We start from the raw sequence: 25840 nt of genomic DNA on the forward strand, positions 1-25840 counted from the left end.
GGGAGGAAGAGTGTGGGAGGAGGAGGGAGGGAGGGAGGGAGGGGGAGGGGGAGGCAGACGTAGGCCAGACCGTCAGGGGCGGGGGTGTGGGGGTGTGGGGGGTGGGAGAGCGGGAGGGTGCCGTACCGGGGTTAAACCCGCGGGTCAGCGTGTGCGGCGGTACGGTCGGGGACGGCGCGGCGAAGGGGGCAACAGGAAGTAATCTAGCGGCCGTGTTGATGTTGTGCTAAAGTGGTTCCTTCTCAGGAGATTCTCATCAGGCGGCTTCCTGACTCAATAATCAGTTGGCTCTGCTGAACCACCAGACTATAAACACACACACACACACACACACACACACACACACAATCACACAGAGAACAAGACGCAAGCCCTAACCCTATCCTTGCAGCGGACAAGTCACAAAGTACAACTACACCCTTGTAGTCTGTCCTGATTTTTATTTATTTGGGGGTGGGGGGGGGGCTGATTATTGAATTAAAAGAGATTAAACTAGATTATTTAACGAGCTAAGGGGGTTTCCCCCGCTGTAACTATGGGTTTCTTAAAACGTTGCCCTCACTTGAGTCAATAGGTGAAGAGTACAAGGATTAGCCCCTAGCCCCTATGTGGGTCCTTAATCCCTGACACGGCCCATACAGTAATGTACAGATTACTCAGTGGCCACGTTCACAGAATTCTCCGCTCCAACACTTTATCTAATCTTTGTGGCTGCGGCAATTAGCTGGAATTTCGACTTTGAATCCAAACGTTACGCAGCCTTCAAAGAAAATGAACAGCAACATGTCATCTATAAGAGAGTTGTAAACAACAAACTTTAGGACAGTAGGCCTACAATAAAGTACATGAGGTGCGATATAGACCTACTCCAACAACAACACGAACAACGTCAACCCTTTAAATTGCATTATTAAAGGAACATACGAAAATACAATTATGTGTCGTTTGAAATGAGCAGAGGGCATCAAAGTGACACTGCTCAGCGAACGGACACTCATCAGTTGGATTAGAGTCAACGCACTCAAAACACTCAACCTCATTAATAACTAGACGTGTAGCCCCGGTTAACCATGGGCCCGGCGTGTGGTCCTAAAGGGCTTTATAAATTGACATTCCTGGGGGTGGAATTCCAATACAGCGCCCCTTGGTTTAAATGTTGCAGCCCAAGAAACAAATCACATTCCAGCATCGTAGCAGCTGGCCGGAACCTGGTGAAGAAGTGAACCCCATCTTGACTCCAACCGACATGATGGAAGTCCATCACTAAACCACCACGTCGTATTCATGATCAAAAGACTATTTTAATAACCCACTATTTAAAACAATTAAACTACACATTGATACGATTTAGGCATGACAATAGATGCCAAATTCAGTCACCCTGTCATTAAAGTACAACGACTCTAAGTCAAAACCTAACCCTTGCCCTGCAGCCTCAGACATAAATCTGATATTTTTCTCCCTGACGAAACTTTTTTGAACGTTGACTCTCCAGTCCTCAGTCCCGTATGATGACATGATTTATGTGTATTGATATCAACATCGCTTCACCGCGGGGTGCAGTCTACCCTCCGTGGAGTTTAGCTGGTTGTCTCGTGGTTAGGTAAACAAATTTGAGGGGAAACGCGGCAACGAAAATGTGATGAACATCTGGAAATAATGGAGGCTCGCAGAATGCACGGTCGCGCCCTCTCCCTGGAGTCGCCATCATCGGGGGTTCTGATAATACAGCTTTCAAACGTTAAGATGTGTATTCAAAGAGGATCGATGTAGTCATTCGAAAAACTTTTATGGGCCTATTTAGATGATACACGCACACGCGTTCAAATGCAGCCTCACCATCACTAAATAAAACCGTAGGATATAGCACGACGCGTAGCCTGTGACCCTAACGCTCAAATCCATTGAATAAATAAATTCTAAACAAACGAATGGTTCAGTCCAACACATAATCGAGTCTATATTCGATGGGGGGGGGGGGGAATTATCGCACGGAGCGTATTAACCGGTGGCACACAGCAGGCATTGTGCGCGCTCTGATGCTGTGTGGAGCGCATGAGTTCCTCATCATAAATCTGGACCAAAAAAACGCGCACTGGACGAATAATCACCAGACTACAATAAAACAACCAAATAGCCACTTAGGAAATATTATTATGCTGCGCAATGAGCATCCACACACAAACACACACACTTGCAATTCAATACCAAGACTCGCACCGTTTAGACTGGATGATCTTGACAATATAGAATCCGCTAATTCGGACCCAGAGACATGGGCATGACCACGTTGTCTACAAAAGAAACTCTCCCAGCAAACAACATTTTCTACTAAACTAAAAGGCGAACTGGAAGACCATTCCCAAGGCGAATGACCCGCGCATGTATTGTAGTGTGTTTGTTGTCCTTACCTATCCTCTGGGTATCCTTTTAGTCGCTTCTGCCCATCGGCGCTCACTGACAGGGAGACAAAAACACTGCAGCCAAGACTCACCGACAGACACACACACACACACACACACACCCCCACCTCCCCCCTACCCCTCCACCGCGGGTCTTAAAGGGCCAGCCGCATACATATGTGGCGAGTGAATGGCTTGATTGAAGAATGTGGGTATGATGCACACAGCCAGCCCACAACGAGTTATATTGGCCTATGTAGCATCACAATTCGACACGGACATGTTTGAAGAGCAACGCCTCTCTAAGAGAGCAATATTATGATTTCCAAGAAAACGTTGTCCCCGAATTAAAGCCATGCAATGACGTCATGGTGGGACAGCCATAGCCAATTCACTGTATGAAAGTTGACTTATAGTTGTTATGATTAATGCCAGGAGTTTATACATGCTGTGTGGGTGGTAGGGCAGAATCCAGACGGTTTAGTTATTTTACTAGACACATAACGCAACGTTATGTTGAAAACCAGAGTTCTGCAGTAAATGTTGAAAATAAAGATAAAGGAAACCGGGGGTGGGGTGGGGTGGAGTCCTCAACCGGGTCGGAGTGACTTTACAGCAGCGCAGACAAGGCGGCTAATGCAAATTGATCCTTAAATTGGATGAATGTTCTAGTGTCCTAAAACATTAGCGGCATATGGTCTGTAAACCAATAAAATCCCTCAAATATGATCCAACAAGATGCATGCAGGAGTAACCCCATGAAAGCAATTAGAGGCACTATTTAAAGTAGAGAAGTTTAATAGAAAGCAGTAAAAATGACTGAATAAATAAAAAAAAATCCAGATTTGGTAAAATACAAATTTTGGTCAACTTTGTGAAAAAATTACAAAAGCAGAAATGACAAACAAGTAGTTACAGTGGTAGGTGCTGCGGTTTGTTTACAATAGTGCAATGTAATACATATACAGTAGTTCTAAAACCAGTGGATACAAAATAAAAAAACAGAAATAATAATCAGAAATCTTCCTTCCCTAACTTACGACAAAACCATTGAATGTTCCTGGAACCAGTTTTAACCGCTTTTCCTTTTCTTTTCTAAAAACAGATTAACATGGAGGGAAGAAGCCAGCATTAAAAGATATGCGTGATCTTCGTGAAGATCGCGTGATCTTCGTGAAGCTCTACAGGTCAACGTTAAAAATGTTCCGACGGGTGTGGGGGGGGTAGAGGGCCAGGCTGCTAGGGCCCGGGGCGTCTCCAGTCTTCCCCACGGTGGGGTGACTCAGCTCCAGCTCCGTCAGTGCATTACAAGACCATTTCATAGTGTTTCATATATCCTTTTACTAAATACCATGTCAGTCACGTCGGGTCTCGTTGAAATAAAAACGGGACTCGTTAACTAGTACTAGTGTTCTACGTTCAGACCGGGGGTACAGAGTCCACGGGTCACTACTACCTTCGCGTAACGGATTCTCCTAAACGGAGGATGAAATCGCCGGAGAGAGTCGAGCTTAAAGTGAGAGGAATGTCAAGACGTTCGGCTCTAGGATCTAACCCGGGCTGGGGTGGGGGCGGATCTCCCGACGCCGTAAGTAGTGGTGGTGGTCCCGTTTGAAAAACAAAACAAAAACAACAACAACGACAACGACAACGACGTTGAATAAGGCCACACAGTGCAGACAGTCAAGACCGTGTGACCTCCAGTATTCCTTCACAGCAAAACATCATGTCGCCAGACCGGGAGTAAAAAAACGGAAGAGAAGACTGAGAGAGAGAGAGAGACTGACTGGAGGGAGGCCTCCGTCAGGCCCTCAAAATAAAATAAAACAAAACGCAAACAATTCATCCCTGGGGCCGAAGCATGCAATCACTGCCTGCTCCTCGGAGACTATTTGAGGAGACCTGAAATTAGTGTAGGCGGGGGCTAGTGTAGGCTGGGGCCCGGGACGGCGCAGCAGCAGCAGCAGCAGCAGCAGGAGCAGAGGAGGAGGTGGAGGAAGGGAAGACGCGCGTTTTTGGTCATCGGTGTCTGGAGGGCGACTCCTGGAGCTGTGGCTTCCCCTGGGGTGGGGGCGTGAGAGGCACTCTACGAAAGGACCATGAGTTTACAGCAAAGATAAAGTGTGAGTTGAAACAGTGGTGCCGGCCAGTTTTCATATTCCCCCCCCCCCCCGCCCTGTAGGAGTGAGAAGGGGGAGGGAGAGGTGGTGGTGGTGGTGGTGGTGGTGGTGTGAGTCCGAACAGGGAGGGGTTCAGGGTCGACCGGCTAATATGCCGTGACTGGCTGGCGGCGGAGATGAGTGGAGGGGGAGGGGAATTAACAAGCTAGAGCAGCTAGGACAGGATGGCTGGGTCTGTGACAGTTGGTGGGCTCCCTGTGTGTACGTGTGTGTGTGTGTTCGGTGTGTGTGTGTGTGTGTGAGTGTGAGTGAGAGTGAGAGTGAGAGTGAGAGAGAGAGAGAGAGAGAGAGAGAGAGAGAGAGGGGAAGGGGGGGGCTGGTGAGGGCAGGACGGAGGATTACAGCCTGGCGTGTCTCTCCTGTACTTCAGCAGTCCACTCGTCGCAGACTCGACCTGTTGTAGGAGTTCCTGTCAGGAGGAAAAACAAAAAGGCATGAGGTGCTTCACTTTGTCATCACGCTGGAGAGGTAAAGCGGACGTGTGTACACGCCACGCAGAGTGCCCATTCATCTCAACGGAATGGCTCTTGCTTATTTTGACGTTTTTTTCCCCCACAAGAGGAATCAAAACACTAAATAAATATACTGTAAATATACTGTTCATTCATGCAGTGCAGATGAGGCCTTTTCCCCCTAAAAGGACATGATTTCAATAACATTTCACTTTTTAATATGAATGAGTCAGTGAATGAGTATTATAGTAGCATAGAGTCTTATCTGGCTGTAAGGAACATGTGGCTTTTATGGGGGATAGTCTATACCCACACGATACTGTATTACCTCAGAGCTTGACTTAAAAGCCTCAGAGCAGAGTGTGTGTGTGTAAGTGAGTGTGAGTGTGTATATGTGAAGGGCTTTAGACTGAGTCTGGTGTCACGTTACTATTGTGTTTCCGTGATTCTTCGCTGTATTATGTGGAGAAGTCTGAGGTCATTTCTTTCATTCTTCAAGTGTAGTTTTTCTGTGCGTGCATGTGAGCGTGTGTGTGTGTATGTGTGTGTGTGTGTGTGCTCAGCGTCTGGGCTCACCGCTGTATCTGCGTGTGCTTGTGTGTGTGCGTGTGTGTGTGTGTACTTAACGTCTCGGCTTACCGCTGTATCTGCGTGTGCTTGTGTGTGTGCGTGTGTGTGCATGTGAGCGTGTGTGTGTATATGTGCGCGTATGTGTGTGTGCTCAGCGTCTGGGCTCACCGCTGTATCTGCGTGGCCTGCACCGCCAGCGGGCGGTACAGCTGGGGGATCTTGCGGTTGATGAGCGGCCCCAGCGCCTCCTTCAGCTTGTTGTAGTTCCTCTCCAGCTCGCGGTGGTACTCCTTCTGGTCCGGCCCGATCAGGGTCTTGTTCTTCCGCAGGGCGTCCTCACACCTGGGGGGGCCGGGCGGGGCGGGAGGGAGGGAGAGACACTCAACCAGGGCCTTTTCAGGAGGCTTTTTTCTAGGGATCCACCGATATGTTGTTGTTTTTTTATGGCCGATACCGTTACAGCTTTTATTCCATCAGCCTTAGCCGATATTTGGAGTCGATACTGCTCCAAGTAACGTCATTAAAATGACACAATGATGATAAAAAATGTTACAAGTCTCAAGTTATAAAAGGAACATTTGTTGAACTGTCTGTAAATCATGCCGGGAAAAAAATAAAAATAAAAATAAAATAATAAAAAATAAAAATCAGCAAAAAAGAAAATCGGCCGATGCTGATACACGTAAAAAATGCAAATATCGGCCGATACATCGGCCGATCACTAGTTTTTTTCCCATCTCCTGCCTCGCTGTATTAATCCTGAGTGGTTGTCTGTTTGTTTGTCTGATTGTTTGTTGTTGTAGACGTCAGTCCTCACCTCTTAGTGAAGTCCTTGAAGCACAACCGCAGCTTATTGTGGTGGCGGAACAGCTTGGGGTCCTCAGGGATCTCAGAGAGGAAGACCTGGGCCACCTCCAAGGGCCCCTGGGAGGGGGGGGAGAGAGAGATAGAGAGAGAGAGAGAGAGAGAGAGAGAGAGACAGAGGGAGAGGGAGAGGGAGAGAGAGGGAGAGGGAGAGAGACAGAGACAGACAGAGAGACAGAGGGAGAGAGAGAGAGAGAGAGAGACAGAGAGAGAGAGAGAGAAAGAGAGAGAGAGACAGAGACAGAGAGACAGAGAGAGAGAGGGAGAGACAGACAGACGGAGACAGAGAGAGACGGAGATAGAGACCGACAGACAGAGACAGACAGAGCGACAGACAGACAGACAGACGTGGAGGTAATCGGGGGGAGAGAATGAGCGGGGGGAGGTAAAAGAGAGTGGGAGAGAAAGTAGGGGGAGAGACAGCGAGAGTGGGGGGGGGGGGGGGGAGAAGAGAGACAAGACGGTGACGCACACGCCAAGGAATGCTGGTCCCCATTCCTCACACCGATGTATTTATTATTGTCCTCATAGCTCCAGGAGGTCACGGAGAGCCTCTCAGGAGGCCAGCGGCGTGGGGGGGGGGACGTGAACGGAGGCCCACCTGGTTCACGGTGGTGCCCACGCTGCCCTGCAGCACCATCTGCAGCATCTTGGAGTCGGAGGGGTCCTGGTGCGTGGCGAAGGCCAGCTCCTGGGTCTTCTTCTGCATGTCCTCGATGGCCACCTCCATAGGGACCAGGATGATCTGCACGACGGAGAGGGTCAGGGCAGCAGCTTCTTTGAGCTGAACTAACGTGTGATTTATAGCGTGACCTGAAGTAAATCAGACCAGGAGTTTTGGCGTCAGGGCTCACCCTAACATCATTACGAATCACTTTGAGTGATGGTCATAGGACACAACAAAAAAACAATAAATACAAGCAGGATTAAAGCTAATTTCCGACTGATGATTGGAGACTGATACTATTTAAGCGATGGTGTTCCGGACAAAAGCGACAACGAGTTACAGATACAATTCAGGAGCAGGCCATATCGTCCATATTATCCAACGTGGATATTTGATTTGATCTTGCTTATGTTTGTATGTGTATGCCGTGTGTGTGCCGTGCTCAAGCTACTGTGACTGTGAATTTCCCTGGTGATCAATAAAGTATTCATCTATCCATCTACCCTCTCCACATCGTTGGGTCCTCCCGCCCCCCCCCACCCTCCAGGCCTCCCACCTCCTCCTTCTGCAGCACGTTGACGCGGGTCTTGATGTAGGGGAAGGCGTGCAGCATGGTGAGGATGGTCTTGCGCTTGTACTGCTCGTGCAGGTCGCCGTGGGCGCGGCCGTCCAGCGTGAACGGCGTGCAGTACATGAAGGTGCGCAGGTTGTAGTTCTTGTCGAAGTACGTGATCCGCTCCTTCAGCTCGTACGTGTCGAAGAAGGGCTCCACGTAGGTGATCTGCAGGTAGGCCTGGACGGGGGGGGCCGCACGCGGGAACACACACACACACACACACACACACACACACACACAGGGGAGGGGGGGGGGGGGGGGGTCAGGGGCGGGGTCGGGGAACGCCCCGTGTGGAGCTGGGTGGTCCCGCCCACTTTGATGATGGACAACTGGGGCCATGTTTTAAAAAAATCTAAGAAAATAAAAACTTGTAACGAGACTAGTTTCTTCTACTCTGGTGGCTAGACAGACAGTCAAACGACACACGGTATGTCACATTTGTTCATAATGATGAAATGAAATATGACTGAAAGAACTCATCGCTAGGCATGGCTATACTGCTGCTTTCTGTCAGCGCCGACTCCGTTGAACCTGAAACACGCTGCTGTGTTTTCCTTAATGTCTGGGAGAGCTTCCCGGGAGGTTTGTCTGCTACCTTGTTGGGGTCCAGTTTGTTCTTGTCCACCGGGCTGGAGTCCTTGATGATTTCCACCACGTCATCGCCGAAACGTTCACAGTAAAACTCCTGCATGCAAAAAGCAAGCGTTCACAACCTTTTCCTACGGTCACAGAAACCAAATCATCCGCTGATCATTAAAATACTGTGCGATCATCAGATGGCGCCGCTCAAATAGACGAAACAGCTGCGGCATTGGCTGTGTTCGCCAAATGAGAAAATATGGTGCAGTACTATTCAGCCAAAAGGGGCCTTGTTGGTGTGCTCCTATACTTGCACTAATGTGATATGTTAGCTAGCTTCAGAGCCCTCCTATATTACTTTGACGTGTTGGGTATACTTGGCTTTGTTAGTGTCAGAGCCAGGGTGATAATGAATATAAACATCAGAGCACTCCTATTATATTGTGATACGTTAGCTTATGTTAGCGTCAGAGCACTCAGATTCTATTGCGATACGTTAGCTTATGTTAGCGCCAGAGCACTCCTATTCTATTGCGATACGTTAGCTTATGTTAGCGCCAGAGCACTCCGATTCTATTGTGATACGTTAGCTTATGTTAGCGCCAGAGCACTCCGATTCTATTGCGATACGTTAGCTTATGTTAGCGCCAGAGCTAGTGCTGTACTGTATGTTAGCGTCAGAGCACTCCCATTCTATTGCGACACGTTAGCTTAGCTTAGCCTCAGAGCTACCGTGTGATGCTGTGTGTCAGCGTCAGAGCACTCCTACGCTTTTCCGATACGTTAGCTTATGTGCGCTATGTGCGCTATTGGCAGAGCTAGCCCCGTTATGCGCCGATATGTCGGCGCGGCGCCTTGCCTCCAGGCGGTGAGAGATCTCCGCTAACTTGGTGATGGACGGCTCCTTGTAGACAAACTCCTGCTCGTCCAGGTCTCCGAAGCGGCAGCCGTAGAAGCCCACGCGGAAGTACGTCCCAAACATCCTCTGTGGACCTGGAGAGACGAGGAGGAGGAGGAGGAGGAGGAGGAGGAGGAGGAGAGGGAGGAGAAGGAAGTAGAAGAAACTAGGTGAGCAGATTCAGAGTCTGTGGGAGTGGGGACCTTTTTTTTTTAAATATATTTAAACACGTTTGTGAATAGCTACAGCTTCCACAGAGACAGTCTAATTAAATAAAAGGTATCATCAGGATGTGAGATGCACTGATGGTTAGAGACCGTCCAACTCACTGGAGACTCTGAGACACTGAAGTTGGCAACAGCAGAAGAACACAAATTGGAGCGCAAATTAGCAATGCATGTTTAAGCAATGTGCGTCTTGCTGAAACCAGTGAGCAGCAAACATACCTTTGGGAAAATAGCATCTCGTGACTACTGTCATGTGTTGCATAAACCGAACAAACGCAGACGGCACATTAATGTTTCTGTTTGCGTGAGGGAACTTGAGCGTACTCACCAGTGAAACATTCATCCCATCGAGTAGGCAATGGAACCACCCAGGAGAAAAGGAAATAAGATTACAACACCTTTTGACGCCAGCATACAAGGGAACATGAAGTCATTTATCCAACGATGTAAAACATATTTAGCCCCGCAGACGGCGACCAGTAGACGTCCTACCTCCCACCCGGAGCTCTGTAAGAGGGGTGAGACGGAGAGGAGAGAGGGGATAAGTGATTGGAAAACACACGTGATGTTGGCTGTTCTGGTGATGCAGCCAGGTGGCGTTAGGTCCCGCACCATAGGGGCGAGGGGGACTGACCTGGTTGTAGACCTTGTTGAAGGCGTCCTGCAGCTTGCCGTGGACCGCGGCCAGCTTCTTGAAGTCCCTGTTGGCCTCGTGGACGGGCAGCAGGATCTTGTAGACCTCGTTTATGGCTTCATACATGGCGGCCTGAGAGAGGGGGAGAGAAGGGGAGAGGGGAGAGCAGGGGAGAGAGTGCGGTGAGCAGGAGGGAAAGGGGGGAGGGAGGGGAGGGAGAAGGGGGGAGAAGGGGGAGCGAAGGGACAGCAGGAGGAGAGGGGGGGGGGGGGGAGAGCCAGGAAATGAGGGGTTGGGGGGGAGAGGGGAGAGCAGGGGAGGGGGGGAGAGAATGTGGCGAGCAGGGGGGAGAGGGGGGAGAGAGCAAGGAGGAGAGAGAAGGGGAGAGAAGGGGGAGCAAGGGGACAGCAGGACGAGAGAGGGGGGGAGAGAGGGGAGAGCCAGGGAATGAGGGGGTTGGGGGGGAGAGGGGAGGGGTGAGCAGGGGGGCGAGAGAGGGGAGAGAGGGGAGGAAAGGGCGGTCAACAGACAATAGAGCCTCTTCAGTGTCGGGCCGGCTTCATAACCCACTGCTCCTTGGAGCGTGATGGCCAGAGCTGTAAAACCCCTGCCAGCACGCGGCCAGCATGTCCCGGGGCAGGCGGGGGGGGGGGGGGGGGGGGGGGCGGGGGGGCAGGGGGGGGGCCAGGGGGTTCACGCGAGACGCGTACCATATTGAAGGAGGCAGCTGCCTGCTCCAGGAGGCCCACAAGGCCCGACTCGCTGAAGTACTTCCCCGTGCAGATGCCCTCCTCCTCTGGGGACAGGATGTCATCCGACACCGCCGACTCCTCCAGCACGTTGGAGGAAATGTTCTGCGAGGAGAGGGGTGGAGGGGGTGGAGGAGGTGGAGGGGGTCAGAAAGAGTAATGAAACACACGGTGAAGTACAGAGTCATAACAATAAGCGCGGAGAGGTCTGGCGGGGGTGGGGGAGTCGGCCATCTGCAGCACCTCTGGAGGCAGCTGGAGTCGTTACTCAACGGAGATCAACAGGAGAAATGTGCCTGGTCTCCTTCAGCACCCCACCCCACCCCACCCCACCCCACCCCACCCCACCCCACCCGGTCAGGGGTGCAGGGGGGCCGGGGGGGGGTCAACCTTATCTCTGCTGTAGCAGTCCTGCCACGGCGTTGTAGCAGAACACTCTGGGGAGGACACGCCTTGTTTCCTGCCTTTGCTACAGAGATGTTCTAGGGGAGACTAAACTCATTCGCCCACGAGTGGACGCAGCTTTCAGGAGGGATCTGAAGAAGTGTTTTTTCTCTCCAGGCTGCACGGTGTGTGGATTAGGAAAACCTTCACAGATGCCTTTTTTTTTTTTTTTTTTAGAGGAATGTTGCTTTCCTCACGGAATGTTTCAGCTCGTCTTCCCATCGGGGAACGTTTACCAGCGCTGGCCGGGGTTCTGCTGGTCCACGTTGTGCTTACAGACCCCCGCCTCCAGCGACGCGATTGGCCAAAACAAATATAAAGCGGAAAAAATGCGAAATGCCCCTTTCACCTAGCCTGGAAACCCAGAGTTCTCGCGAGCGCACAATTTGAATTTGCTCAGCGAGTCACTCTGGGAATATACTCACTCCTCGTCGATTCCCCTGGCCCAAACCATTAACCAATCACATTCGGTGTGTCTGATATAGGCGGGCCTAAAGCGTTGCCGTTTTACCGACCGGATACGGAAAGTATCTATTGGTTAGCTCCGCTGGTCTGGATTCGTCACCCCTTGTATTCTTCTGATTGGTCGTAGTGTTATCCAATTGCGTGCAGTGATATTTACAAACGCGTGCTTGGTGCCGCCCCTCGAGTTGGGCCGTTTTCATTACTCGTAGCCAGACCCTACAGCTTTCTAGATGTGGGTCTGGATTTCTAAACGTCTATCCCTTGTGTGTGTGTGACGCCCTTACGCACTACTGAGCAGGCGATTAGCACAGACCAACCAATAACGGCGGCGGTAGCGGCGCTGACCTGGAAGGTGACGCAGCCAATGGGGAGGTAGCGGCAGTCCTCCAGCATGTTGAGGTACTCGGCCACCAGGGCGGCGCTGTGCACCAGGCAGTGGGCCGCCTCGGCGTGGTTGCCCCGCTCAGAGTGCTTGCCGGCCATATTCTGGAGCCACGTGAGACGCAGGTCCGGAGAGTTCTGGTAGCCCTTGGCGATCCTGGGGGGAGAGAGGGGGAGGGCGGGGAGGGGCCACGAGGAGAGAGGATGGAGAGGAGAGGGGATTGGCGTTTTTGCTTTGAGTCCGTTACTCGATAAGATGAGATATTGTTTATTCATTGAGTTGGGTGGTCCAGCAGAAGCACAGGAGGGCCATTTGTCACCCCAAATAAATAAAAAAAGCGATAAAGTAAAAGCTTGGAATACGTATAAACAAGAACAAATATGTTCCTAATGTAATTCTATAATTATATATTATTTATATTAGAAATAAAGAGTCCTGTGTGGTCCTGTTGCTTATCAGTGTTGTTCATGCATGGGAGTCAGTGTGTGTGTGTACATGTGTGTGTGTGTGTTCATGTGTATGTGTGTTCATGTGCATGTGTGTTCACGTGCATGTGTGTTCATGTGTATGTGTGTGTGCGCGTGCGTGCGTGCGTGCGTGCGTGTGTGTGTGTGTGTGCATGTGTGTGTATACATGTGCGCGTTCGTGTGTGTGTGTGTGTGTGTGTGTGTGTGTGTGTGTGTGTGTGTGTGTGTGTGTGTGTGTGTGTGTGTGTGTGTGTGTGTGTGTGTGTGTGTGTGTGTGTGTGTGTGTGCCCGCGTGTGTGTGTGTGTGTGTGTGTGGGAGTGCACGGGCACGGGCAGTACCTGTACATGAGGTCAATGAGCATCTCTGGGTCGTGCTGGTGCTCCTTCATCTTGACCGTGTCGGTCAGGATCATGTGCAGGTTGAACACCAAGTCCTGGACCTGAGGTCACAGCACAAGAACACAACCCCAATCACTGCGGTCCTCAAAACCATCAACAGCACTCTGTGTGCCTGATAGCAAGGGATATAAAAAGAGCCCAGCGTCAATTAAAGGTCTCTCTGCAGCAGTAGTACGGGCTGAAGTCGGTGTCACACTGACCCACTGTGGTGATGACAACATGGTGCTGCTGAACTCAATTCTAATTTTCTTGCTTATATTAACTTTGCCTATTTTTTCTTTTGCATATCCATTTTATTTTTATTACTTCATTTTATTGTACGTTTGCTTTAGCGTTCTGCTAAATCCTAAACACATTGCACTTTCTACAATGCATTTTTTTTTACTTTGCCTTTGTTTTCTTTTACTTCTTATCTTTTATTGTTTCGTTTTATTGTATCTACGTGAAGCCCTTTGAAAAGTGCTCTATAAATAAAGTTGCCTTGCCTTATAAACTGCGGTTTGGTTACAGACATTAAACACCAAAGCCTCCTCTGGGTTCTTAACTTGGTTGAGGTTAACTCAAAGTGTTAATGTTAACGTAGAGACATTGAAGTTACAACATTGATCAAGAAAAGTCTGGATGGATTTTTTTCATGTGGTTTCAAATCAGCCATCCGGAAAGTCTCACTGAACTAATAACACATGTTGTTGGTCGTGGTGACGCTGACCTCAATCTCGCTGAATTTGTCTCAAAAAAATGCCACGTATTTTCCTGCATATAAACTGCCGTTTAAAGTCCTTTGTGCTTTGTTTAATCGGTTGACGTTAGCACAAACCTAATGTTAATGTAGACGTATTGACATAACATCATTGAAATGTCAAGAATTGTTCCTATGGATTTCCTGTGGTATGAAATCTGGCATCCGGAATTACCAAAATCCACCAGCGCCAACAAGGATCGAAAGATCTGCACTGTGACGGCCCTAGCAGCTCCTCCCTCCGAGATATGCACGCACACAGAGCGGTCACATGGCTTGCTCTCCCTACCTGCTCCGGGAAGGGCGTGTCCCTGAGCTCGTGGTCCTCCTCTGCGTAGGTCAGGATGGTCTTCAGGGAGCGCCGCAGGTGGTCCTCGTTGAAGTTCTGGGACGTCCCGACCAGCGAGGACAGGGACATGGTCACCTGCATCTTCACCCGGGCAAAGTTCTGCCGCCCAAAGAACACAAAGCGTTATCAGACACCGCCGTGATGCATGGCCTGAACGAGTCACCGCGTTGCGGTGCGAAGGTCACACAGGGGAGCGATGAGCAGCGGAGGCCTGTGTCCATGTCTCGCGATCGGATGCAACTTTTTACATGAGACGTTTTGCGTGGAGCGAGAATACATTCACATGAAGAGCTGCAATCCATGCATTTAACACAGGTAGGATACAAAGGAGGCCAAACCAGCTTCATGTTTAAAAAGATAGTTCGATGTTTCATTCATTTCCAGGTAGAGGATAATGATAAACTCAAAACAAAATCATAAACTTTGCATCTTTCCATATATAACGAGGAATTTAAAAAAAACAATAGAAAACGCCTCCAGGTAAAACTATTCTACTGCACACACAGACACACACGGACACACAGTGGGGGGGGGGGGGGGGGGGGGGGGGGGGGGTGGGCGGAGGGACTCACGTTGCCGATCTCAAAGTTCTGCCTCATGAGGAGGTAGAGGGAGGCGGAGGCGTGGCTCCTCACCGACCCCACGCTGCTGCTGCAGTGGCGCAGGAGACGCAGGCACAGGTCGGCACACAGCTCCGTGTCCTCCTCGAACAGCATCTCCGGGAACTGACACACACACACACACACACACACACACACACACACACACACACACACACACACACACACACACACACACACACACACACACACACACAGTTAACCTCACTGGTCAACAGATGAAGACATGCTGTCCAACTCATGCACACACGCAGACACATAGATATAACATCGACTACCTCAATTAGAATACCTCTATTCATTGTTTTTGCACATTTCTTAAGTTGTAAACTGTTCGATTTGTCATTCTATATAGGACTAATTGTGTTAATGTTATTTTATTTCATATTTTTATTCTATTTGTCACCTTATTTTAATATTTCGAATGTTGCACTATCTCTGCAGGCACTGCCGCTTTTCATTTCACTGCAGTTCTTGTATATGTATGTGACCAATAAAACTCTCACGTGTAATGTCTGTTAGTGATGTGCACGTTTATTCAAGCGAGTACACCGAGCGAGCCAAGAGCTTCAGCGGTCTGCGTGTGTCACGCTCCCCTGTACGCTACCCCTGTACAGGAATAACAGCGCCGAGGGTTGAAGAAGGGGCAGAAGAGGCCTGACCTTGAAGACCAGCGCCCGCTGCGTGGTGAAGCAGTGCTGCAGGAACAGGGCGCTCTGGTTGCCCGCCATGCTGTGGAGCAGGACCCTCAGCACCCCGCCCAGGACGCTCTCCTTCAGCTCCGACTCCACCACCGTCTGGACCACACGCACACACACACACACACACACACACAGGGAATCCCCTGATATTAAGCTCCAGGGAGGCTAGGATGTTGACGACTCAACACACAGGGGACATGATCTCATACGAGCTCATTCAGACGAGCATCAGTTCACCGCATCCACCCCTGTTCCCCGCTGATGTTTTGGGTTACCTTGACGACGATCTCCAGTGTGTCCAGTACGACCAGAGAGGCTTCTGTCGCCAGGTTCCCGTCCACCACAGACTCCTGCTCCACCTCGGCCTTAGTCCTGTGGAGGGACCTTGTTAGACCACACCTTGAATAGTGCGCACACAGCTCCCTCCGGAGCCACCCTACTGTACCACTATGAAAAGCAGCAGCAGACAGTAGAACGCACGTTATTATTTTGAGTTAGGAGATCATTTTAGCCAAACCGAATTGACAATCTTGCCCCTGGCATGACAATAAAGGCCAATGATGGACAAACAAAAAGTATATTAATATCATGAACCGTTAACTAAAATGATATAAAAGATAGTGATGTAAGAAAGAGTTTTGTCCTGCCCCATCAGCCCTAGGGTCTCATAAAGGAGCGTACTTATCGACTCGGTCGGCGTTCTGTCTCCAGTGCGTGATGTTCTTCCTCCAGCGCACGTTCTCCTGGCTGCCGTAAGGGCTTCTCTCTGGAAAACACAAACACCAAAAACATGAACTCACTTACTGACCAATCAACCTCACTAACCTGGAGTGTGTGTGTGTGTGTGTGTGTGTGTGTGTGCGTGTACAAGCACAAGTGTAAGTGTGTGTGTGTGTGTGTGTGTGTGTGTGTGTGTGTGTGTGTGTGTGTGTGTGTGTGTGTGTGTGTGTGTGTGTGTGTGTGTGCGCGCAAGCAGAAGTGTGAGTGTGTGTGTGTGTGTGCACGCAGAAGTGTGAGTGTGTACAGGCACAAATGTGAGTGCGTGTGTTTGTGTGTGTACACGCACAAGTGTGAGTGCGTGTGTTTGTGTGTGTACACGCACAAGTGTGAGTGCGTGTGTTTGTGTGTGTACACGCACAAGTGTGAGTGCGTGTGTTTGTGTGTGTACACACACACACAAGTGTGAGTGTGCGTTACCTCTGCAGCGGCGCACCATCTCCTGGCGGGCCCCGATGGTGCCCAGGATGGCCTCCTCCAGGCGGGCCTTCATGTCCTGGGACTTCTTGAAGGTCAGGCTGTTGATCCTCTCCAGGGCCTTCTTACCCTGGTACACACACACACACACACACACACGTTAGCGATAAGGATTTCAGGGGTCCGGCCATTGCCAGCCAAAGCTTGTGCATATAGACAGCGTTTTCTGTATATTAATCTTTCGTCGTTTTTTATTTATTTGCATTTCAACGATGACGACACACATTGCAGGAGCACGCTGAAAACAAAATCAAGACTTGGCGTTTGCCAGCGAAACGTCATGTGGCGGCGATCTATCTTGCGATACACAAATACTGACACGAAGCGGAGCGAGCAAAACCACAGCGACAAACCGAGCTCAGCGTCCAGCTGCGTTCGATCAATAGTGTTTGCGTCTTCCAGCCACCGGCAGCATGAACCGATCAGCGGCGGTGTGACACCAAAACAAAACCACACCCTTTGAAGCCGTCGCATCTGTGGATCCACCAGGGACCTCCAGCTATTGGGCCACGCTCCTCCCATGATGTCACGCCGGTGAAAGGGGAGAGGAGGAGGAGGACCCCAACCAGCTGTTAGGCATCCAGCGGTAATGTGCAACATGTGTGTGTGTGTGTGTGAGGGGCCTGACGCGTTCCCCCGCCCCGCCCTGTTTTGATTACCGATGGATGGCTCGGGAGAACAGTGTCGCCGTGGTGATAATAAAGCTGGCCTGCTGTGAGTGAGTGAGAGAGAGGTTTGTGAGTGAGTGGTGAGTGAGTGAGGTGAGCGAGTGAGTGGAGAGCGAGCGAGTGAGTGAGTGAGCGAGCGAGCAAGCGAGCGAGCGAGTGAGTGAGTGAGTGAGTGAGCGAGCGAGATAGAGATAGAGATAGAGTGAGTTTGTGTGAGTGTGTGCGTCTCCATACCCTGTACTCGAAGCAGGACACGGAGAGGTGCAGCAGGTCCAGCAGGCGGTTGATCTGCATCACCGACAGGTCCGACACCCACTGCTCCAGGAGGCCCGCGTCGGCGTTCTTCAGCACCCACAGGAAGCACACCAGCAGGGTGCGGCTGCACTCGGCCGACAGGGAGCTGGACTGGCGCCCGGCCTGGTGGTGGGGGTGGTGGTGGTGGTGGTGGTGGTGGTGGTGGTGGGGAGGGTGACGGGAAAGACATAGGCATCAGAGCCACTGCTCACCACAGGTTAACCACCCCCCTCCATGTTAATTAGTCCTATAGTTAGTCAGTCATCACTGACTTTCTCCTGAGCGAGTCACAGGGCTTTGAGCCCAGAACCCTCGTCCAGGATTCAGACCCCAGAGCACACAATCCCGCCACCCCAATTAGTTTGGTTTTTTTTAACATAGAAACACATGGACAGGGATGGGGGAAATAAAGGTGCTTTAACAGCAGGCGCTTAACAAATAAACGTCATGAAAATCACAGAGTCACGCCAGTGGAAAAAAACGATTCAACCCTGTACCTCAAATAGCCTAGTGAAGAGGAGCTCATGCTCCGTCCTTTCACCCCAATAGCCTACGCATTCAAAGGATTCATTTATAATTTAGTTTCACTTGTGTAACTAGTGTAAAAATAGACAAGCGAATGGCAGTGTGCGGATTAGGGGGATTATGATAAGTGGGTGCGTCTCGGTGTGCATTTGAAGCCTTCTTTAGCACACCCGTGTTTTGGAGACGTTCGTTTCTGAGGTTGTTTCCCTGTCATATAACTAAAAGTAGGCCATCAGTCTTTTGTAAAAAGTCAGCATCTCATGCAAATTTTTTTGCTATCGAGAACAATGATCAGTACATATAACAGATAGTGATAATTATAGGCTGGAGCCGTCAAAGATTTTAAGGCACGTCGCTTTTCAAAACGGATATTGTGTCGTATGTGTACAGTCCCACTCAGCTCCATGATTTTTCATTATTTTACAGACGTGGGACAAATCACAACAACCAGCGCTGTTCAGCGTTGAACAACTTTGTCATGAGAAACGGGTTGCAAATAGGCCATTTGTAGGAGCGGCCCTTTTTGAGCGATACATGCACTGACAACCACAGACCTCTCCCCTGCTATAATGACTTGGTTATATATAAGTCCAGTGACATTCTCACACACACACACACACACACACACACACACACACACACACACACACACACACACACACACACACACACACACACACACACACACACACACACACACACACACACACACACACACACACAGGCCTCTCCCGTTTATTACTCACCACCGTTGGCAGGGCGAAGGCGTTCGCCTTGGCGTGCGGCAGCGGGGAGCCGGCGATCGCCATGGCGACAGACTGATTGATGGTGCTGCCGTTGTCTGGGTCACCGCCGTCCGCCAGGGTGGAGGCGAGGCGGCCGCGAGAAGGAGAGTTATCTAAAAAAAAAAGAAAGATATAAATATAGATCAAATCTAATCAATTATAAATATGGGGGGGCGTAAAAAAAACAGAATAATGTAAAAAGCGGTAGGGATTGAACACCCATATCCGCACGTCACTCGGCTGACCGGTGAAGTCGTGGAGCTGTGGCAGCGTCTCCATGACGATGAGGATGAGCGGCAGGTAGAGCTGAGCGACGTGCGCCCGGACCTGGGGGTCCGTGTAGCGGGCGTCGGCGTCATGGCTGCACAGCAGGGAGTGGACGGCGCTGATGGCCTTCTTGTGGAGGAAGAAGACCCTGCGGGGGGGGGAGGCGGACGACAGGTTGGTTTTTTTCACTACGGACGTCCGAGCATCGGTCCCAAGGTCTGTCCGCCCCCCCCCCCCCCCCCTCGGTGTGCATAGACAGGGCATAGACCGTACTGGTCGGTTGGAACCTGGGGTACCGCGTGTGGCCAGCAGGGGGCGCCATTTGTCTAACACTGCGGGAACTAAGCCTTTCCAGGTTCCTTTGTTCATGCATGTCATACGAGCTTCCCGCCTCCCTTCAATGAGTCAGAAAATCATTCCCAGCAACGCGGACGACGTAATGGGGCTCGGTGGCTGAGTGACGTCGCCTGAGATGCTGGGAATGATTTCAATTACATTTAAACGAATACTCAAGCAGTATTGCACATAGGCCTATGGTAGATCTTTTTTTCTTAGAACTTTGATCCATCCATTTTTATTCCTTAGCAACTCTGATGTTAGCTTTGTAGTCAAATGTCAGTTCAACGTGAATGTATAGCCTGCCCTAACAGTGAGCTAATGACAAGTAAGACAAGAAAAAAGGAGCAGTTTAGTCTCCCAACACCAGTGTCATGAAATATAGGACACAAAAATAGTACAATTAAAGAAAGGCACACATATGCAACAAATTGTTGTGTTTAAGTCAACATAAATAGAAAACCAAAATTTGAGTGTATCATTATATTTACTATTTTTTATATTGACTACTATTTATTGATTGTTTAGTGTTTTATATTGTGTGTGATTTGTATACTATCTGCTACACAACAAATTGCCCCAAATTGACCCCCTAAATACAGTGCATGCGCGTGTGGCCGCGCGCGCGTGTGTGCGTGCGTGCGTGCGTGCGTGCGTGTGTGTGTGTGCGTGCGCGTGTGTGCCTGCGTGTGTGCGCGTGCGTGCCTGCGTGTGTGCGTGTGCGTGCGTCAGTGTGCCCACCCTTCCCCGTCCGGGTCCAGGATGAGGGAGAGCTCAGACAGCAGCAGGCCGGACAGGAAGTGCTGGTGACGGAAGGGGACGGAGAGCTCAAACATGCTGGCCACGCCCGGGTCCTGCACCATGCTGGAGAAGGCCGAGCTCTGAGGGGAATCACGACGACAGATCTGTTATTATATTATGGCCCCGCGGTCGCCGTGATATCACCGTATTATCGAATTACACAGACAAAAACGGAGCTGGTCATCGAGACGTCCACTCCCCCGGCAGAAACCCCCGCAATAATAATGATGGTTACAATGTTGTAATAAGCAACAGATGCGTCGCTTCTATAAGCTGGTTAAAGTGAAGGGAGGGAGTACTGAAGTAAGACCACACTTTCTATGCATTGACATGTACTTATTAATCACTGACAATAACAAATGCATAGAATGAAACAAATCAGATCATTCTTACAGCTACTACACCGAACTTGCGGTTGCTTAAAGTCCCGATGTGTAAATTTGAGCCCCTCTCGGTCAGTTGGCCGGAGACTTTAAAAAATTTAAAAACAACACGAGTGGTGCAATCGTACGATGTCAATAAACCCTGATTGGCTTAGGATATAGCCAATGAGGCACAGTGAATCAGCAGCGTTAGGAGAGTAGTGGAAAGCTCAATATCACAATTTGGCCAAAATTCGACTCGGGCAATTATGCAATGAGGCTAACGATTCAACAACCAGGCTTAGTGCCAATCACCCTTTACTATGGAAAACAACAACAAGGGCGTGGCCAGTTCAGCCTGTGTCTGAGGGCCTCGGCGGCGGAGGCGGGGGTGGAGGTGAGGGAGGTGTGGGGTGGGTCGGTCGCCCTGCTACCTGGGAGGTGGTGGAGGAGGTGGAGGGCGAGGGCGAGGCGGGGGGGCTGAGGGTGGCGCAGGGCAGGTTGAGGGTGACGTAGTGCTCGTGGCTGCAGACGATGCGGGTGAAGTCCATCCGCAGCGCGCTCAGGGAGCTGGGGTTCTGCGCCGTGTGCAGCTTGCTGGAAATCTGAGAGGCCCCGATGACATAATGGGGGACATCAGACACGGGGACGAGGGGCCCTGTACACCGTGAGGATCACAGCACCCCCCCCCCCCTCTCAAGAGAGCTGGGGTTCTGAGGGCAGCAAGACACTAGGGGTGTTGTGATACACAAAAGTCACGATTCGGTACGTACCTTGGTTTTTAAGGCACGGTTCGGTATGTTTTTCGGTACAGCAGTTTTTTTTAAATTTGGATTTGATTTATTAAATTGTATCGAACAAATGCCTTACACACATGAAAAGACATCAAATACAAACGAGGATAAAAACACAATAAAGTCCAGGACTTATTTCCATTGTGGTCCTCCACACAGGATCTACTGTTACGCTCTGTGGGCCTAACAGAGGGGATCAAGTTTAAAACTTCATTAAAAAAGAGATGTGTGTGTGTGTGTGTGTGTGTGTGTGTGTGTGTGTGTGTGTGTGTGTGTGTGTGTGTGTGTCTGCGGGATTCCCCGATGCACAATGCCTGAAGACAGAAACTAGAGGAAGGACAGCAGACAAAGGGGTCTGACTTATTGCGCAGGAATTACATCAGGTGAGGAGTCAGTAGTAGGGGTGTGTGTGTGTGTGTGACTAACAACAGTGGTGGCTCAGTGGTGTGTGTGTGTGTGTGTGTGTGTGTGTGTGTGTGTGTGTGTGTGTGTGTGTGTGTGTGTGTGTGTGTGTGTGTGTGTGTGTGTGTGTGTGTCAACGTATGTCCCACCTGTTTGTAGTAGGAGCGGATCAGGTTGAACACAAAGCCCCGGTCCATAAGGGACAGCAGCTCATTGAGGAAGAAGGCCAGACTGGTGTTTAGTCTCTCCACCAGCTCCACGTCCTGGACCAGAGACACAGAGACAGAGAGACAGAGAGACAGAGAGACAGAGAGAGAGAGAGCAGGAAATAGAGGAGAGAGAGAGCAGGAAACAGAGGAGAGAGAGAGCAGGAAACAGAGAGAGAGACAGACACAGAGAGCAGGAGAGAGAGAGACAGACACAGAGAGCAGGAGAGAGAGAGACAGACACAGAGAGAGAAGCCATATGGTGAGGACAGAGCAGACAACAAAACAGAGACCAGGCAACGACAGATCGATGCAATTCATAAAGAACGGACGAGCGGGAGGAGATTCAAAACACACGGACCACCAGCTCAAAAAAACAAAAACACAATTGGCACAGCCCTACAGGGCGTTATCGATTTGGAGGACTCTACTAAGCTAGTTCAAAAAAAAAGAAAAGAAAAGAGAAAGCACTGCTTAAAGCTGCTTTGTCAAAGCGCAGCCATCTCCTCTAATCCATTGTGAGAGGCGGTCATTCATTGCAATGAAGGCTTCGTGGAGCTTTGCGAGGGCAGGCACTATGTGGGGATACATTAGCCTGTGATTGACAGCCTATAGCGGGGGGGGGGGGGGGCGGTACTTCCTTGTTAAGCTACTTTCCCCTGCTGACAGAAACCGACACTGACACCCGCCGCCATACGGGCCAGTCAGCTTGTTTGCAAACACTCATCCTGCTACTCCTCATCTTCATCCTCATCCTCCTCCTCTGCCTTCTCTGGCAATTACTTAAGCCGCTTGTGATGGAGCTACTTTCTTGGCGCCGGGGGGGGGGGGGGGGGGGGAGGGGGCGGGTCCCACACCTTCTGGTGCCGGTTGCCGATGTCCGAGCTGATGGCGCCGACCAGCGCGGCGATGTCGTCCACGAAGCGGTCGGGGAAGCGCTGGCGGCGAGGCAGGTCCATCCGCGAGGACATGAAGAGGTGGTGCGCCATGCTCTTGGTCTGGGGAGGGGGGTGGAGACGGGGAGGGTAAGGGTGGAGAACGCGTGGAGAACGCGTGGAGAACACGTGACGAACGGGTGGAGAAGTTTTCGTGCACATGGTGCAGCGGTGTTCGCGAGCCAGATGTTGTTGAAGTTGAATTTACCCAGAGTAGATGAAATGAACTGGATAGTAGACTCTTATATTTTATTGTCTGTCTTTTTAATATTAGTAAATGTCCTTATCGGTTGTGCGCTTCAATGTTTACTTTTAGTGTTAGGAGCGTTAGTCTTATCTGTTGTGCCTGTGCACTATCTGTTCACTGTAGGATAGTGAGAAACGTCTTCTCCATAACTTGGTATGTCTGGTACATGTGAAGTAATTGACAATAAAGCTGACTTTGACTTCTAACGTTAACAGAAACCAGTAGCTATTTGTTGACAAGAGGAGACTTTTTAAGGACCCTCAGGTGAAACTCTGGAGTGGAGAACTCCACCATTAGACCATGCAGCCCAGTGATTCTTAAAGAACACACTTGATTTGGATGCGATGGAGCAAGCGTGTGAGTGTGTGAGTGTGTCAAAGTGAGTGATTGTGTGCATGTGTACCAAAGTAAGTGAGTGAGTGGGTGCGTGAGTGTGTTTGTGACAAACTGAGTGAGTGAATGAGTGAGTGAGTGAGCGAGTGAGTCAGTGTTTGTGTGGGTGCCAAAGTGAGAGAGTGAAAATGAGTGAGTGTGTGAGTCAGTGTTTGTGTGGGTGCCAAAGTGAGTGAGTGAGTGAGTGACTCAGTGAGTGAGTGCGTGAGTGAGTGACGCAGTGAGTGAGTCAGTGTTTGTGTGGGTGCCTGAGTGAGTGAGTGAGTGACTCAGTGAGTGAGTGTGTGACTCAGTGACTCAGTGCGTGCGTGCTGGTGCGTACCATGAGCTGGAAGAAGAACCAGGCCTGCTGCAGGGAGGCCTCCCGGACAGCGCTGGTGCTGACCACCCACTGCAACGCCAGCTCCTCGTGGAGCAGCTGAACGCAACACGCCGAGCACACGCCGAGCACACGCCAAGCACACGCCAAGCACACGCCCCGCCCCACCAGGACAAACACAACAACAATGCAGTTGTTTTTAGAAACAAGGGAACATCCACTGTGAAGGTAATTGTGTTGTTATTTGAGATCTATAGATCTAGATCTATAGATCCCTATCTAGATATAGATATCTAGATTTAGATATAGATATCTAGATTTAGATATATATATAAGCTATGCAGCAACAGATTCTCAAGTAACAAATTAAGTGCAACAGATAAACACACAATAAATGAAGAAGATGATGATGATGATGGTGGTGATGTGGTGTGATGTCGGAATGCGTTAGTGGGTTAAAATGGACGCCAGGTTTACCTTCTTGGCCAACTGCCTTGTGGGTACTGAGCACAAGGTGGCGCTGTCCAAAAAGGCAGACATGCGATTGCAGCTGCGCTCGTTTGCCTGGCGTACAGCGATGAGCGATGACGTTTTTATAAAAAAATAATAAAAGAATAAGAACAAAACAAAAACAAAACATGAAGATAACAGACAGGGGGGGTGAAGGGAGGGTGAATCTGAGGTGACGGTGACACAGCCAGAGAGAAAAAAAAACTGAACCCTCTGTGGTTTTCCAGAGTGCAGAGGCTGGTAACGACCGACTGGCCTGCGGCGGAACATGCCAACATCAGCCAAAACGTCGACATTGTTCAAGTGAAAAATGACTCGTTGGGAGTGGAGAGAAAAAAAAAAAGGGGGGGGGGGGGGGGCTACACGCCTATCACATCAGCCGAGGCCCCCGCAGGCGGGCCAATAGAGCCCGGAGCAAGGAGCTCCACGGTCAAAGTGGAGCACAGCAACAGCCCTGGATGATACTTAAAAAAATAAAAAGGCTTTGACAGCAGCCGGGACCGAGGCGGACAGAGCGGCGTTGGGGTGGTAGCGGGAGACGTGACAGGTGACGTGCATTGCGGTGGATGGAGATGGAGGTGAAGGGTGGAGGGGTTAATGGAGGTGGAGGAGGAGGAGGAGGAGAAGGAGAGGCACCTGCTTGAGATCACAGCTGGAGTTGGGATTCCGACGGAGCACCGATCGGGGGCCCCCGGGGCCATAAGCAGAATTTACCCAAGAATGGGAGCGGTCTATGCCCTGCCACCGCACACACACGCACACACACGCACGCACAGACCCAATCACACGCACACACACAGACCCAATCACATGCACATGCACACAGACACACAAACACACACAAATACACACACAGCGCAGGAAAAGGAGGGAGAAAGTGAGGAGAAAGAGAATATATCAGGGTCGTTTGAACCGGGGGGGGGGGAAAGAGGGGGGTGGAGGGGGGTGGGGTGGGGTGGGGGGGGGGACAAAGGGGAAGCAGGGAGGAGAAGCAACAAGGAACACACACAGTAGTATAACAGCACGACAGCCTCTCAGCACAGAACCTATCCATCGGCAAGTGTTCCCCGGCATCCCAAGATGAGCAGATTAACAAGCTCAGCTCCAGAGACGGACGCCGGAGTTTGAGTAGCCACAACATTCATCCAGGGGAGGCGCGGAACAACGATGCCATTGTGCTGAATCCTAAAACTCTGTTACTAAAGATAGCAAATGGTGACGTCAACACGTAACACAGTTATAAACCATGTCTCTCTCTCCCCCCCTCTCTCTCTCAGCTCACATTCAGAAAAAATGCACACAATGTATTCACAACTCTCTCTCTCTCTCTCTCTCTCT

General features: G+C 50.4%; 2 protein-coding genes across 4 annotated transcripts in view; both read right to left on the reverse strand.

Moving 5' to 3' along the window:
* Positions 1 to 2433, reverse strand: part of kank2 (KN motif and ankyrin repeat domains 2) — a 21576-nt gene extending 19143 nt beyond the window's left edge. The window contains exon 1 of the mRNA XM_084488204.1: positions 2412 to 2433. The gene's annotated coding sequence lies outside the window, so the exon portion shown is untranslated. The remainder of the gene's footprint in view (positions 1 to 2411) is intronic.
* A 756-nt stretch (positions 2434 to 3189) lies between these two features.
* Positions 3190 to 25840, reverse strand: part of dock6 (dedicator of cytokinesis 6) — a 46934-nt gene continuing 24283 nt past the window's right edge. Inside the window, exons 23-50 of one of the 3 annotated variants that reach the window (XM_084488202.1) lie at positions 25139 to 25240; positions 24470 to 24556; positions 23996 to 24091; positions 22956 to 23096; positions 22042 to 22155; positions 21131 to 21301; positions 20275 to 20414; positions 19176 to 19345; positions 18892 to 19043; positions 17561 to 17743; positions 16602 to 16728; positions 16086 to 16170; positions 15680 to 15776; positions 15366 to 15500; positions 14656 to 14808; positions 14024 to 14182; positions 12936 to 13036; positions 12093 to 12285; positions 10800 to 10943; positions 10090 to 10221; positions 9948 to 9962; positions 9190 to 9315; positions 8347 to 8436; positions 7692 to 7928; positions 7070 to 7213; positions 6422 to 6528; positions 5773 to 5946; positions 3190 to 4991 (exon numbers count right to left, since the gene is read on the reverse strand). In XM_084488202.1, the coding sequence (XP_084344328.1) occupies positions 4949 to 4991; positions 5773 to 5946; positions 6422 to 6528; positions 7070 to 7213; positions 7692 to 7928; positions 8347 to 8436; positions 9190 to 9315; positions 9948 to 9962; positions 10090 to 10221; positions 10800 to 10943; positions 12093 to 12285; positions 12936 to 13036; positions 14024 to 14182; positions 14656 to 14808; positions 15366 to 15500; positions 15680 to 15776; positions 16086 to 16170; positions 16602 to 16728; positions 17561 to 17743; positions 18892 to 19043; positions 19176 to 19345; positions 20275 to 20414; positions 21131 to 21301; positions 22042 to 22155; positions 22956 to 23096; positions 23996 to 24091; positions 24470 to 24556; positions 25139 to 25240 (3618 nt within the window). In that variant the 3' untranslated portion in view covers positions 3190 to 4948. The remainder of the gene's footprint in view (positions 4992 to 5772; positions 5947 to 6421; positions 6529 to 7069; positions 7214 to 7691; positions 7929 to 8346; positions 8437 to 9189; positions 9316 to 9947; positions 9963 to 10089; positions 10222 to 10799; positions 10944 to 12092; positions 12286 to 12935; positions 13037 to 14023; positions 14183 to 14655; positions 14809 to 15365; positions 15501 to 15679; positions 15777 to 16085; positions 16171 to 16601; positions 16729 to 17560; positions 17744 to 18891; positions 19044 to 19175; positions 19346 to 20274; positions 20415 to 21130; positions 21302 to 22041; positions 22156 to 22955; positions 23097 to 23995; positions 24092 to 24469; positions 24557 to 25138; positions 25241 to 25840) is intronic. The other 2 variants (XM_084488201.1, XM_084488200.1) reach the window with 2 other exon arrangements.

Source organism: Micromesistius poutassou (assembly GCF_964030765.1).
Source record: "Micromesistius poutassou genome assembly, chromosome: 1".
In the NCBI taxonomy this organism is placed as follows: Eukaryota; Metazoa; Chordata; class Actinopteri; order Gadiformes; family Gadidae; genus Micromesistius; species Micromesistius poutassou.